Here is a 16,396-nt window from a genome sequence, read left to right as displayed (position 1 = left end):
TAACATGGTCAGGACGCAGGCTGGTGCATTTAATGCGGAGGGGACGTGTTTACCTTAAACCAATTTTGCACCGTACCTCCACGTAGGCCCCATTCTGCTCGCATCCCCTTCAAGGGGCTGTTTGGGGATAGCCTTCATCGAGACGTTGTTCTTCCCCTTGAAGTCCTGGAGTGCCGAGGAAAGGGTCGTCCTCAGCTGTCCCCCTTGACTCCTCGGCCTTTCATCATTCGTCCTCGGCACACACCCTCCTCGGCATGGGCCCGAAACCCTAATAGAACGTGGGTCAGATCATAAGTTCCCCGGCCCCACATATATATATATATATATATATATATATTTATATAACCAAAACTCAAAAAAAAATATAATTAAATTTTAATTGGATTCTCAATTTTGTGCCAAGTGTCCTATTTAATTTTTAATTTTGTATCAAGTGAATTATTAAGTGTAAAAATTGAAGAGTCTAAATCCAATTAGATTTCAATTGGAGTCCAATTTTTTCCATGTGTCCATTTATTTTTTTAATTTTTGTAGCAAGTGAATTATTGAGTGAAAAAACCAAAAAGTCTAAATTTAGTTAAATTCTAAATCAATAATGAGAAGCCATTACATATTTTAAAAATATATGGTTTAAAAAAGTTTAAGTTAATACTATGTATAATTTGAATCTTTTCTAAGAAAAAATAAAATTGTGATTGTTTTTAATTGTATATGTGCATATACACAAGACTACATACTAGTATTTATTAATTTTCAAATACATTGTTACTATTAGGGCATGAATACTCTCTTTATCGTGTGAAAGTGTATTCGATTCCTCTTGTATCTGTGTCCCACACATTTTTTTTTCTTTTTAAAAAAAATGTCACAACTAAGATACACACGAAGAAGTATTCTAGGCTTGTCCTATGTTCGGTAGAATGAACAAAGTTTTTGGAGAGAAACCTTACAAATTTATCTTATATCTTTATATTGAGTATGAATTTTGCATGTTCTTATTATATTATTCATATTTGCAAAATTTTAAGCAGATCAAAGATCAATTATTATATCATCAAATAAATGTTAAAATTTCAAATTTTTGTAATTTTAAATTGTATATAAAAAATAAATTTATTGATTGAATAGTAAATATGTTCTGATTTAAACAAAATTTGATATGCATGTTAAGAACATAAAGAAACATGAAATTCAATTGTTAGAATTTTTAAAATTCATACTAAAAAAAGAAATATATGAAAATTTTGAAAAAAAATTTTTGATAGAAAAAAATTTATTCCAACTAATTTAGTGAGAAATTTTGTTACTGTTACTGTATTGGGCAAAATATAATGAGACGGATACGCGTACGGTGTGGTGGTTCAGTAATTCAGTTACATTAACAAAGTGTCTTTAGGCGCTTACTATAATAATAGTACTACTAATTAATGTAGTAAATGACTAAAATACCCGCCAATCAAAGGAGTGTTTGGTCTTTAGAACGTGGAACTTGGACTTCAACATCCCCATCTCTCTCTCTCTCTCTCTCTCTGAAATCTTTTCACTTTCTCCATCTCACACTTATAAATTTGAGGACCAAAGTCACTTTTTTCTTTTACGAGGAGGAACGCCTCCAAACTTGTTCTGCATTTTTTTCTCTTCACGAATCTCCTCCACCAACCAAAAGAGGAGAATCAAGTACACATCACAACAGTACTTATAAAAAAAGTACGCATCACTACACAATCCTGTGATTTCTCTCTCTCTCTCTCATAAAAGGGTTCTTTTCAATCTGAAGCGCACACTTTGATCTTTCTCTGCAAAAACTTAAACCTTCCCATCTCCATTTCTTGTAAGTTCTTGTGCATCTCTGAGATTTTCTTTTACGTTTTTTATTTTTTATATATATAATTTGGTTGGTTAACTTCAGGCCTCAGTGGATAGTACTTGTGGTGTATGTAATTATTGTTTCTTTTACCTTCTTGATTGTGTCTTCCTTTTCTGCTAAAGTGACTTAAATCAATCTCTAATTAGCAATGTTGTTGACCCCACTCCCCAAAACCACTTTTGATGATTTCTCTGCTTCATTATCCCGCTTTTCTAGTGTACTCTGTTTTTCTCTGTTTTTTTTTTTTTTTTTTTTTTTTTTTTTAAATTATAATAAACATCTTTCTCTTGCATTCACTATTACTGTTTCAACAACACACAAATGGGTTAAACCGAAAAACAACTTTAAGATCTTGGGGCACAGTTCGGTTTTCTGGTGTACTTTTCTGTTTCTTCATTATAGTTTTCAATGCCTCAGATTTATATGTATGTTTTCTTAGGTAGTTTCAAAGAACTAAAAAAAGGTGAACTTTTCGAAATGGGTTTAATTGAGATTGATCATTAATCTTTAAAAAAAAAAAAAAAGTGAAGTCTTTTTTGTTGTTTAATCCTTGATCTTCCACTCTGTCTTCCTCTCTGTAAAGAGCAAAACTGGTGCTTGTAAAGGATGTATCTGGCCTCTTCTTTCTTTCTCTTTCTTCTATATTTTATTCACAACATTTCTTTTTCTTTATTTATTTCTTTATTTTATTTTCCTTGCTTGCTTATATATATCTCTCAGAAGTTGTCTCCGTTTTCCCTGCAACTGGGTTTTTAATATTGCCGTTGATTTTTCCATTTGAAACTAATAAAACCGTCTTAATAAATATCTTTTTTTTTTTGGTACCCTCTTGTTGTTTGATAACTTTGATTAATAACCCATTTTTGTTTTTATTGAAGACTTTCAGTTTTCAATCGAATTTTCTAAAAAAATACAAATCTTATAGATTCGGATGGTCTTTTACTTATACATTGAAATACCTTCTTCAAGTCTCAACCTTTGGCAACTGTGATTTGATTCAGTTTCAGTGATCGGACGGTGGTGGTGCAATGAGAACCGAGCGTGGGAAGATCTCCAAGGTACGAAAATTTGATCCTTTACCGGTAAATTATTCTCTACCGAAATTTCGGCGTATTACTGAAACCCAAATTGTTTTATTTTATCGCAGTCTTCTTGGCCGAAAATTATCGTGAGAAAATGGCTAAATCTACAGAGCAGAGGAGACGAGTTTCACTCCGATTCTTTTGCGTTAAAAGGTAAAATTTTTTCCTTTTCGTTACTTTGTTCTGTATCGGGCACGTTTCGGGTTTCGGTATCGGATTTAAAAACGTACTTGGAAATTTTCAGCAGATAAAACCGAGAGGAGGAAAAGTTGCTCGGACAAAGACTGCTACGTCGTCGTTCCGGAAAAGTTTTCAGGTAATTTTACTGTGTAGTGGCACTGTAGTTTTGGTTCGTACAGCTTTATATTCTCGGGTACGTTTGAGTCGTCTGATTGACGGCTCTGATTGGACACCCGGACTTTGGGATCATCGGGGTTTGCAAAGCACAAAACTTGGAAAATGGGCTTTCTTGCCCTTTTATTCTAGTTGGGTCCCCCTAATTTCATTTTGTAAGTTTATGAGGAGGAGTAGGGCCCATATGCCACGTGGACGGTGGAAGATACAGATTCTTGAAATGGACCTGTAATTTTCCTTTGGATTTTGATTTTTTGTTTTTTGAGTTTCTAACTTGGTCTTAATTTTTGGCCGCAAGGTTGGTTGATGGAGGCAAATGATGGGCCAAGATTTGAACCAGTAGCACCAGCTTTGACAGATACACAAAACCTCAGGTAAATTAGAGAAAATAATGTTTGTTAGGCTCAAATCCATCATACTTTGATTGGAAATGCACAAATTTGACAGCTTTTGCGTGCTTTATAAGTGGAATTATTATTAAGGCTGCTTCTTAAGACTTAATATATATATATATATATATAGAGAGAGAGAGAGAGAGAGAGAAAGAGAGAGAGAGAATGAATTAGGGTAAATTCCATTTACGTGTGTCTTGAGATTTGAGTTAATGCTTACGAGGTTTAAGAATTTTCAAAACTACTAATTTTTAGAAATTAAATTAGGTTTAAGGACCAAATTGATAAATTTTGAAAAATCTTAAGTTGATATTAATTCAGACTTCAAATCTACCATGACTCATAATTGGATGTGTTTCTATTTTCATATTCTTTGAAATACAATGTCAAAATATATATATATATATATGTATGTATGTATGTATATAGTGTAATGTGATGTCTTGATTATGATTTGGGAGTTGGTAGTGACTGTGGCATAGTTTGCATTGGTTAGGATGTTCGTGGGGACATGGAATGTTGGAGGAAAATCGCCCCACGAGGGCTTGAACTTGAAAGATTGGCTGAGGTCCCCTGCACCTGCTGACATCTATGTTCTTGGGTAATAATGCTATAAATATTTCTCTGTTTTTTTATTATCTAACCCTCAATTCCAAATTTGCTTTGTCCTCTTATGCTTCGTTTCTCTTTTGCCAATTATAAGGTCAATTTTAGAGTTGTGAGCTACACAAAAAAAAGTGGGGTTGGTCACTCATTTCTTTTCTCTCTCTCTTTCCCCAAAGTTTCTAGTGTAAACGGGATTTGATTCCCATAGTTGATATTTTTCTAATGCTGATGACAAAAACAGTTCACCAGAGAGCAGTAGAGGTTGATGTTACAAGAAACGATTCGTGTCCATGTGGGGAAGTCTAAGCATTAATCATGGTTTTAAGTTCTGACAACTCCTACTTTACTAGGGTAGCTGTTACTCCAACTTCTTATTAATTAATGAGAGAGCCAAGTCCAGAAGTAACGTAGAACAGTTTGATACCAAAACTACATAAATTTTCTCACCCACTATCTCTACTCTTTAAGCTTTTGCTGTTGGCAGTAGGCAGTTTTCTAAACAGTGGAAACTCTCACTCGACCAAGTTGCCCATTGATTATGGAGTTATATCAACGTACAGTTTTTCTGACGTTCATTTCCCTTTTTTATTTATTTATTTATAAGAGTAATGTTACAAAATAATTTTTTTTTTACAATTTGTTCATAAAAAAAAATAAATTTTTTTTACAAAATTTTAATGGTAGATTTAGATGAAATCCAATAAAACACTGACCACATCAATCATTTATAAAAATATTGTAAAATAGTTTGTAATTGTAGCATTACTTTTTTTTTAAATTAGTTTTTTTTTTCCTTCAAATATTCTTATTAAAAAAAAAAAAAAAAAGCTGAAAAATGAACCTTAGAGCTTAACCTAGCAGCCGATTGAGAATTTTTTTTTTGGGTGGTTTATAAGCATAATGTAAAACAAAAAGTTAAAAATTAATTTATTTTCAAAAAACTGAAAAATTAGTTTTTTTTTTTTTTTAAGAAAAAGTTTTAACCTATAAGGTCCGTTTCTGATGATAGTTTTTTGTTATAAGACCAAAACGTCAATCAGTTTTTGATATAGATGGAGATTGAACCTTAAATCTTTTATACAACTATTAGAGACTTTATTAGTTGAGTTAACTAAAACTCACTTGAAAATTAGATTATTTGAAATAAAGCTGAGACAATTAGTAACCTGAGTCTACAAACTAAGATAACTTAGCAAAAATATAGTTTATAATTGGTTGTCAATGCACACTTAATATTGAATAAAAAGGGGTATTTTGGTAATTTGGAAAAATGGTTTATACTTCTCTCATTTTTTTTTCTTTGCTGTTTGTATCGTAGGTTCCAAGAAATTGTCCCTCTAAATGCCGGGAACGTACTGGGCGCAGAGGATTACGGCCCAGCTACCAAGTGGCTCTCCCTCATTCGTCAAGTTCTGAACACAAAAGACCCTGAATTTCCACAATATAACAACAATGCCACCGCTACAGAACTTTCACCACAGGATGACGAGCATGGGAGCTTGAAGCCAAGACTGAGTTTCTCAGACTTGCTTTCATTAGAAGATGAACTTGGCATAGAGGATTTCCAAAAAATGGTGGACTCAAATGTGAATTTGGAAGAATGCTCGCCCGGCTCACCATTCAACTCCGAACAAGATGGTTCAACTCAGCAACGTTTCTGCCTAGCAGCGAGCAAGCAAATGGTGGGAATCTTCTTATGCGTGTGGGTTCGAGCCGATCTTTACAAACACGTTAGTAATTTGAAGGTCTCCTGCGTTGGCAGAGGCATTATGGGATATCTTGGGAATAAGGTTAGCTATTCATCACACAATGCATAGAGTTTTAGACACGTAACATAGTTGCATTATGTTGTGGAAAACATTATTAGTGAATAGGAAATTAGTAAAGTAGCAAGTTGCTATTTTGGTTTTGATATTTGTATTCTTCTTTTCAATGGTAATATAGGGTTCAATATCAATCAGCATGACATTGTACCAGACGACATTTTGCTTTGTATGTACCCACTTAACCTCCGGGGAGAAAGATGGCGATGAGGCCAGAAGAAATTCAGATGTGGTGGAAATTTTAAAGAAAACAAGATTTTCACATTCATCTAGAGGTCCTGAACAGCCAATACCTCCTGATACTATATTGGAGCATGAGTAAGTCCTTCACTATTTATTTATTTTTACTGTTCTTATATTTAATATATTTGATTTTGTTTTTATGTGCTCTCAAGAAAGATTTTGACTTTTTAAGCACTTGAATGCCTTATAATACATGGTGGAAACTGGATGCTATTTTTCACAAAGGCTTCAACCGCTAAATCATTACCTTTGGACCTTGGTCTATTCTGTTTGCCAACAGATTTGGTCATCGGATTTGAACTTAAGCAAATGACTGAACGTATATAAATTGACAACTGTCTTGGAACTGATATCGACATGAAGTTTCCACCAAACATTCTTTCTATAATATTATAAATTATTAAGGGTGATGTTAGGAATAATACAAATTTTACTACATGTGTCTTATAAATTGATGTATCATTAGTCATAAAATGGTATTTTTAATAGGACTTTTATAGGTTTATATTGTACTAGCAATGTAAACTAATTTTTTTTTTCTTTCAAATATTCATTTATTACTAATTGACCACGTTAATTGTAATATCAGTTTGTAAACATTTTATAGTAAAATTTGTGATAACTCTAGTTTTGACCCCTTTTTTTATATATAAATTCAGCAAGATTATTTGGCTTGGGGATTTGAATTATCGGCTTGCGGTTGGTTGTGGTAACATGCATGATCTACTAAGGAAGCATGATTGGGAGGCACTTTTAGAGAAGGATCAGGTGAGTGATTGTCTGATTGATCACTAATTTTTTGGTTCTTAATTTGTGTTTGACTTTGGATTCTGTTTTATGTGAGACAAAGGAAATTGAGATTTATACTAGAAAATTAATAAATGTCAGTTTGAAATACCCTGTTTTTTATCCAACTAATGCGTTGATTCAATTATGTCGGCAGCTAAGGATAGAGCAGAGAGCTGGTAGAGTATTCAAAGGTTGGGAAGAAGGGAGAATATACTTTCCACCTACTTACAAGTACCTCACCAATTCTAACAGTTACGTTGTCCAAACCTCTAAATCTAAAGAGAAAAGACGAACTCCTGCCTGGTAAGATTCCAAATCTTTTTTACCCTATCTTTCCCATTTATGAAAAAGTTTCTAGATTTTTGTATCGTACTTCACCATCGACAGGTCCTCCCTCCCTCATTGGTTATGCCATGTGATGTGACTGACCTTACTAATATGTTAAGGATCTATCTATAGTCGATTTCAAAATTTTGGGACTAAAACTTGTCTGTCATTATTGTTGTGCAAGTCTCCTTTGAAATAAATTTTTAATTATATGATTACCCCTCAATTGAACGTGATCATATGCCAATGAAAGATGCCTAAATTAAGCTGACATAATTAATTGATATTTTCCTCTCCCTGATGGATCTTATGCCGGGGTCACTGTGTCAATTTAGATGAGCTTAAGTTGACTTAAGCTGCGGTCAGTGTTGTGCTTGAATAGGGTTTCAACTATTTCTTCTATAGTGTGTTTCACATTTTCTTTTGAATCAAAACTGAGTTTGTCAACGGAGAGCATTATTTGCATAATTGGTCTTACTATGCAAGTGGATGTGTGCGAGAGCGAGAGAGTTGAATATCATAAAGCACACAGACCAGTCCTTGAGAGGAGGCAAGCAAGAGTCATATTATTCTTTTTAAAATTTACTTCCGTGTGAGAAGAATAATCTGGCTGTAATTATTGTACATCGTTGATTCAAAATATTACAAGTCTCAAACAAGTTGTGACTTACTTAGTTATATTTGACATTTCCATAGCATGTTCATTCTTATATTATTATATCTTATCTTACACAATCTGTGTGCATGTTATGTTTGCTTACAATAGTTTCATTCCACCTAAGCAAATAATGATACGAACAAGTTATGTCCCATTCGATGACATTTTATGTACAATTATATCCACTAAAGAAAAAACACAACTTGCATAATAAAAAGCTAATTGATTTTGCTTTGTTTGGATACAATGACAGGTGTGACCGCATATTGTGGAAAGGTGAAGGGCTAAAACAAATATGGTACCTTCGAGGAGAGTCCAAATTCTCAGACCACAGACCTGTCTATTCACTATTCTCAGTCCAAATAGACATAGCAAACAAATACAAGCCAACCAGTACCACATCCACCAAGTTCTGCACAAATAGACTGTCAACAAACACTGCCTTGTCAACCACGTGTGCAGCCAAAGTTCAAGCCGAGGAACTTTTGTTAGTTAGCAGAGCACGAAGCTGCATACACACTGCGTCCAGGTTTTGAGTCACTCTCACTCACTGCCCAAATTTGTGAAAGAAATACACTAAAAATAGAGTACACCCTAGAGAGCTGTAATACTCTGACAGACTAACAGACAAAGCTCGAACACCGAAAAGCATATATCCCACTGGCAATTTTTTTTAACAGGGTGGGCCGGCGTGCAAGGTGGGCGATCATGGAGTGGCCTAGATAGAGCCTCTGTTTCTTTGTGTCTTTTATGTGATTTTCAAAGCAGATGAAGAGAGAGAGAGAGTCAGAGAGAGAGCCTTATAATTAAAAATCACGTGGGTGCGCCGTGCCATGCTTGTGCCAGTGTGGTAAAATTTTGAAATGTGGAAAATTGTAAATACTTAGGAGTGATGATGAGGAACATGATGACTATAGGTTGGTGGTGAATTTAAGGAGTGAGTTTGAAGCAAAAGACAAAGTGGGAAAATGGATATAGGGGAAGTTGTTGCTGGATGGATCTGTGGGGTTTTGAAGTCATGCGTGTCTATAATTTTTTTGAAGCTGTGTTTTTTGATTGAAGGTCTATTTTGTATTTGGTTCAGTGCTTAGGGAATTGGTTCAGCTTTTGCAGAGAAATGGCTTACTATATTCATTTATTATTTTGTAGGAGAGAAGAGACAAATAGAGATTGGTTTACAACTAGAACTGTACAGTAAAAGGTAGATGGTGTTTTGGTCTTTGCCTTTTCTTTATAAAAAACAAAATTTTGATTTTACAACTAATGAAATCTACCGCTAATGTTACGAATCTACCAACATGTTTGTTGGATTTATTATCTGTTCTATGTATCTGATGGCTTATAAATTGAATTCTATTGCAAATGCAAGGACCACTTTATGCTTGGATTCGAATATTGTTTTTTGCAGGAAATATGCAAAATTGGCATTATACGTAATCTTATCTTCATTTGCCCATCGCTGTGAAAGGATGGATTTTTGAGGCCATTACAATTGGACGCTTAATCCATTGTGTCTGCTGCTTAAAAGAACATTCTCACCAGGCTAGTTAAACTAATATTTGGGGGGAAAATAACTAAACCTACATAAATCTATCATGCATCAGTCTTGAGAAACTAGAACACAAAAGTAAAAAAATGAACAGTGTCTCGATATCATTAAGGAACCAATCATCTACAAACTAATTAAAATAAACTCTTTTTTTTCCATTCTTTGATTCTCTCTCAAGTCAATTTCTCAATGGGTCCTCTCTCTCTCTCCCTCTCTCTCTCTCTCTGTGTCTCTCTCAATTGATAGATAGATGGTGGTTGTGGAAGAGCAAGATTTGTCACCTTCATCAGTGTCAAAATCAAACAAACTCAAGGGAGTACCCGCCGGAACGAATGCGGTTTGGTAAAAGTGTCTTTTTAACTTCCACGAGGTTTGGTAAAAATGTCTTTTTAACTTCCACGAAAAACACCATTTAAAAAATAGGACCACTCTCATGGTCTCAAACTCAAAATTGGCTAAAATAACTGATCCCAAAATTCCCAATAACAATTAGATCCTTCATTGCCCAACTACAACCGTATGGCGCAAAATTTCTATCCGCTACTTTTCTTATGCAACTGAAAACTATCTGCAATAAGGCTGTAACATGATTGCAAGGAAAAAATGTTCTTGGATTTTATTGAGAGTGAGAATGGACCAAGGGAGGTGAAGAATCAAAACAGAACACAAAAGGACATTGTTTGAATTAAAACTTGATAAAAATGTTTTTTTAACTTCCACGTAAAACACCATCTAAAAAATAGGACCACTCTCACGGTTTCAAACTCAAAATTGGCTAAAATAACTGATCCTAAAATTCCCAATAACAATTAGATCCTTCATTGCCCAACTACAACCGTACGGCGCAAAATTTCTATCCGCTACTTTTCTTATGCAACTGAAAACTATCTGCAATAAGGCTATAACGTGACTGCAAGGAAAAAATATTCTTGGATTTTATTGAGAGCGAGAATGGACCAAGGGAGGCGAAGAATCAAAACAAAACACAAAAGGTCATTGTTTGAATTAAAATTTTTCTTTTTCTTTCTTTCTTTTCCTTTTACAGTTCGATTATGTAAATTTTTGGGTCTTATTGTGTTTTGGCTATTCGTTGTTTTACACTTTTACTATAGGCTTTAATGATGATAGTGATGAAGTGACATGTGGGTGGCTAGAATTACTGATTCGTTGTGACAGGGGTAGTGGTATGGACATGTTGCAATCCTCTGACCCAAGAATGAAAACCTTGCAAGAGAATTCAATCATTTCTTTCAATGCAGCCTTTAAAGTATCTGACGACTCTTTATTTCATTATACCCCTAAGTTTTTTTTTTTTTGTGATTAGAAAATATAGTAATCCCAAAATATAATTGTGGGGCCAGAGAGCTCACAACCCGGCCCACTTCCCATTAGGGCCCAGTGCCCGTGCCGAGGATGGGATATGCCGAGGACGAGCAACGAAAGTCCGAATTGCCTGTACTCACAGCCGAGGATATCCCTGTCCTCGGCTTCCCAAGACTTCAAGAGAAAGATCAGCCTATCGTCTAAGGGAACCTCCCAAGCATCCTCAAAAGAGGAGGCGAGCAGAATAAGACTCATATGAGAATAGAGTATATAAAAGGCTCACGAAGAAGACGTCACCTCCGCATTAAATACGCCCGCAAACGTACTGACCGTATTAATGGGAAAAGACTCTTGAATAGTGTAGTTTCGATTAGCATAACTAACAAAAAGTTGGGTGAAGCGGCTAATGGGACGGGTGCTTGAGTAGGTACCTGCCTAATCAACAGGTGGAAGGTCAAGATTGACTGAAAAGGCCTATATAACATAAAAGCTGATGGGCCAAAAAGGGGGGGGGGGGGGACGATCAGTCCTCCCAGCCATGGCGTCCTTAAGATAAAGAGAATAATAAGAGCTGAAAGCTCCCTAAACTCCTCGGATAAGATTCATTAACCGGACCAAACCAAACCACCGTTCGGTGACCAAGGCCTAGCCTTTCAAACCCACGCTCTACAAATGATATTGTCTGGACCTTCTTTACGTACGAGCCCAATATTATCTTGGGGTCGTCGCGGATCGAGCCCTTACAATAATAAATACTCTAAATTAACTCATACCAAAAAAATAGAAGACTCCCAATCCACTATACAAAACTATTGGTGCAAAAAGAAACAATACCTGAGAAGGAAGGTGTTCACACAAGAAATATTGTGTATAAAGATGGGTTTGGACATGGGATTTGAAATTTTATGGATTTGTTTTTAACATTCAGTTTTTTTAGCAGAGTAGTTATCTGAAACTTTTGTTATAGATTTCAAAGTGGTTTTTATTTTTGATAAGTTTGAACGTGGGTTTTTTTAAGTGAAAATTTGAACATGGTTTTTTTTTTTTTTTTTAATGTCTAATTCTACTATTTTAACTTTACAAACTGGTAAATTTAAGAGTATTTCGAACATTAAAATTGAGGATTCCAAACAGAGGAAGCCTCATAAATAATAATAGTAGTAGTAGTAGTGTGTGTATATATATATAAAATGTTAATGTAGCTTATATTTGCAATCTATGTACTTATGTGGCCATTAAAATTTAGAAATGCTGACATTAGTCATGCAAACAATGCACATAATTTACCATGTAGGCATTTTTAGTAAGACAAGCATAGAATTATGCTTCCTGAAGATGATAAAATATAGAGCCTGTTGGGCCTACCTTAATGGGCCTGACGGATTGGGACTGTTGGACCTGTGTGAAGATGGTCCCATGCGCTGTGAAAGCCCATCGCTGACAGACGCAGTATGGGCCCATGATCCGAAATCTCTATCGCCCAGAAAAACACTAAGATCCAAAAAGGGAAATCGTTGCTCACCACATTTTGGAGAATTGGTATCATAGTCCCACATTGGAAAGATCTGGAGGTCAAGAAGAAAAGCCACCTCTCCACCACTATAAAAGGACTGACATTCTCGGAAATCGGGGTAAGATTAATTGACCCTCTCTTGCGCTCTAAAAAGTAAAACGACGAATTCTGACTTGACCTTCGGAGAGTGTTAGGCCGGCACCACACCGGTGCTCTCTAAAGGTTTTCTTCGATTGTTCTTGTCGTGCAGGTTCGCTTTGAGTCGCGAGTACGGTGTGATCTATTGGTGACAATTTTCAACGTCATCAGTTGGCGCCGTCTGTGGGAAAACGATCACTTCCTAGACAAAAGAGTTACATGGTACTCACTCGCTCAATGGCAACCACGAACGACGTTCAAGAAGAAGGAGCCCCTACAAATGCCCTTGAGAAACAGGTCAGGACGCTCGCCACAGCCGTGGAGCGCCTCACCAAACAAAACCACGACCTAGAAGAGCAGCTGAACCAAAAGAATGCGGCGGTCAATAACCAAGGAGAGGATCAAGAAGGGACCAGCGCTGAGAGGAGAAATCAGGACGGACAACAGGAGAGTAACGCCCCGAGCAGACCAGTGCGACGGGACATTAACATCCCTTCCCCGACGGAGACGGTTCCACAATCCTTCATCGCGGAGATGCAGGCGATGAAGGAACAGATGGATGTAATGATGAACGCTCTCAAGGGTCGAGTGTCAAGTGATCTTGACGACCTCGTCAACAGGACTGACTCGCCATTCACGACATCCGTCAACTCCTTCCCCCTGCCGAATAAGTTCCGAATGCCAAATATGGATAGTTATGACGGAGTAAAGGACCCTCTAGATCACCTAGAGACCTTCAAGACCCTGATGCACCTTCAGGGAGTGGCAGACGCGATCATGTGCAGGGCCTTTCCTACGACTCTAAAGGGCGCAGCAAGGATTTGGTTCAGTCGGCTAGCACCCAACTCCATCAGCACCTTTAAGGAACTGAGTGCTCAATTTACTACGCACTTCATCGGAGGACATCAGTATAAAAAATCCACGGCTTGTCTGATGAATATCAAGCAGCGAGAGGAGGAGACGTTGCGAGCCTACATATCACGCTTCAATAAGGAAGCGCTCTCGATCGACGAGGCCGACGACAAAATATTGGTAGCAGCGTTCACGAATGGGCTGAAGGGGGGTAAGTTTTTGTTCTCCTTGTACAAAAATGATCCTAAGACCATGTCGGAGGTGCTTTACAGGGCCACCAAATATATGAACGCCGAAGACGCGCTACTAGCCCGAGAAGATAGACCCAAGAAAAGAGACAGACAAGAGGATACCCGGCAGGACCAGGGACGGAAAAAGGGAAGGATGGGAGACCGAAGGGAGGACAGACGTCCAAAACCTACGGGCGGAAGGTTCACAAGTTTCACCCCGTTAACCGCGCCGATAGACCAAGTCCTAATGCAGATTAAGGACGAAGGGTCCCTGACGTTCCCAGGAAAGCTGAAGAGTGATCCCAGCAAAACGCCCAGAGACAAATATTGTCGCTTCCATCGTGACCACGGCCACGACACGGCCGATTGCTATGACTTGAAGCAACAAATCGAAGCCCTTATCCGACAAGGGAAGCTGCAGAAGTTCGTTAACAAGGGAAGAACGGATCAACCCCCACAAGAACAACATCCTTGCCGAGAAGACGGGCGGCCAAGACCCCCGTTAGGGGACATAAGAATGATAATCGGAGGAACGGCTGCGGCCGGATCGTCAAAAAAGGCTCGCAAAACATACCTTCGGATGGTGCAGAATGTCCAGCTGACGGGCATAGTGCCAAAGATAGCAAACAGAGAGAGCCCTGTTTTTTGGTTCTCGGAAGAGGATGCACGGCGCCTACACCATCCACACGACGATGCCCTCGTCGTCAGCCTGCGAACAGGAGACTACAACACGCACCGAGTTTTGATCGACAACGGCAGCTCAGCCGATATCATGTACTATCCAGCATTCCAGCAAATGAGGATTGACAGGGAGCAGCTAATACCTACAAATGCTCCGCTCGTTGGTTTCGGAGGGAGTAGGGTATTCCCTTTGGGCTCGGTAACGTTACCGGTGACGGTAGGAGATTACCCCCAACAAATCACCAGGAACGTGACATTCTTGGTGGTCGATTGTTCGTCCGCCTACAATGCTATTCTTGGACGACCTACACTCAACTAGTGGAAGGCGGTAACATCAACTTACCACCTAATGATCAAGTTCCCAACAGAGTATGGGATAGGAGAGCTACGCGGAAGTCAAATTGCCGCACGAGAATGCTACGTAGCTATGATGGAAATGCAAGACCAAATCCAGGCCTTGAGCATAGAAGAGCACCGAACGATGGCAGAACCCACAGAGAGGCTGGAGGAGATAACTCTCGACAGTTCCAATCCGGACAGAACAACCAAGATCGGAACGCTTGCCAAACCCGCAATCCGTTAAGAGCTCGTAGCTTTCTTGAGGAGCAATAAGGATGTGTTCGCCTGGAGCCATAACGATATGCCGGGAATCGATCCCTCGGTCATGGTACACAAATTGAATGTATTGCCCTCATTTCCACTCGTCCGACAAAAGAAGAGAGCGTTCGCACTGGAACGAGACCAAGCAATAGCGGAAGAGGTCCGCAAACTCCAAGAGGCAAGTTTCATCAGGGAAGTCTACTATCCCGATTGGCTGGCGAATGTAGTAATGGTAAAGAAAGCGAGCGGCAAGTGGCGGATGTGCATGGATTTCACCGATCTTAACAAAGCGTGCCCTAAAGATAGCTACCCCCTTCCAAGGGTCGACGTCCTAGTAGACTCGACGGCTCAACACCAATTATTAAGCTTCATGGACGCTTTCTCGGGTTATAACCAGATCCGCATGTACGAGACCGATCAGGAGAAGACTTCGTTCGTAACCAGCCAAGGACTATTCTGTTACAAAGTAATGTCATTCGGCCTGAAGAATGCGGGGGCAACATACCAGAGGCTAATGAACAAGATGTTCACGCAGCAAATCGGGAGGAATGTCCAAGTATATGTCGACGACATGCTGGTAAAGAGCCGGAAGGAGGAAGACCACCTAGAGGACCTTAAGGAAACATTCGGTACGCTCCGATCCTACAACATGAAACTCAATCCGGGAAAGTGCGCATTCGGCGTAACGGCAGGCAAATTCCTAGGGTTCATGGTTTCCCAGAGAGGAATTGAGGCTAATCCGGACAAAATTCGAGCCATAGTAGAGATGGCCCCCCCGCGAAATGTGAAGGAGATACAAAGCCTCAACGGCAGGATAGCGGCATTAAATAGGTTTGTGTCGAGAGCAACGGACAAGTGCTTGCCTTTCTTTCGCATATTAAAGAAATCATTCGAGTGGACGGACGAGTATCAGCAAGCGTTTGAGGAATTAAAGGCATACCTATCTTCACCACCCCTATTGAGTCCCTCGCAACCAGGTGAAGAACTTTTCCTCTACTTGGCCGTCTCCTCTGTCGCCGTCAGCGCGGCCTTAATCAGAGAAAAGGATAATGCACAGAAGCCTGTATACTACGCCAGCCGGGCTTTCCGCGGTGCCGAAGAAAGATACCAACCCATGGAGAAACTCGCTTTTGCATTGGTCACGGCGGCTCGCAAGCTCAAACCCTACTTTCAAGCCCATACCGTGAACGTAATGACCGACAAGCCCTTGCGAAGGGCACTGAGTAATCCTGAAGCCGCTGGTCGACTAACGCTGTGGGCAATAGAATTGAGCGAGTTTGATATCAAGTACCGTCCACGTGTAGCCATTAAAGGACAAGCTGTAGCCGACTTCATAGCAGAGTTTACGCATGACGAGGACAAGGGGCAG

The 16,396-nt window shown here is 38.6% G+C and overlaps 1 protein-coding gene across 3 annotated transcripts; it reads left to right on the top strand.

Moving 5' to 3' along the window:
* The first annotated feature begins 1,566 nt into the window (after positions 1-1,566).
* Positions 1,567-9,460, top strand: LOC115954182 (type I inositol polyphosphate 5-phosphatase 8-like). 3 transcript variants are annotated; one of them, XM_031072089.1, is made up of 11 exons: positions 1,567-1,831; positions 2,869-2,925; positions 3,015-3,102; positions 3,197-3,265; positions 3,602-3,677; positions 4,192-4,296; positions 5,620-6,091; positions 6,246-6,442; positions 7,027-7,135; positions 7,311-7,459; positions 8,395-9,460. In XM_031072089.1, exons 2-11 carry the CDS (start codon positions 2,896-2,898, stop codon positions 8,675-8,677), a joined length of 1,578 nt encoding a protein of 525 aa, XP_030927949.1. In that variant the 5' UTR covers positions 1,567-1,831; positions 2,869-2,895; the 3' UTR covers positions 8,678-9,460. The 3 variants fall into 3 exon arrangements, with proteins under 3 accessions (XP_030927949.1, XP_030927948.1, XP_030927950.1); XM_031072088.1 differs by having other exon boundaries at positions 3,194-3,265; XM_031072090.1 differs by lacking the exons at positions 1,567-1,831; positions 2,869-2,925; positions 3,015-3,102; ... (1 more) ...; positions 3,602-3,677; positions 4,192-4,296 and adding an exon at positions 4,762-4,855.
* Positions 9,461-16,396: the final 6,936 nt, after the last annotated feature.

The sequence above is a fragment of the Quercus lobata genome, chromosome 7, assembly GCF_001633185.2.
Source record: "Quercus lobata isolate SW786 chromosome 7, ValleyOak3.0 Primary Assembly, whole genome shotgun sequence".
NCBI classification, from domain to species: domain Eukaryota; kingdom Viridiplantae; phylum Streptophyta; class Magnoliopsida; order Fagales; family Fagaceae; genus Quercus; species Quercus lobata.
This window is presented reverse-complemented; position numbering and strand designations above follow the sequence as displayed.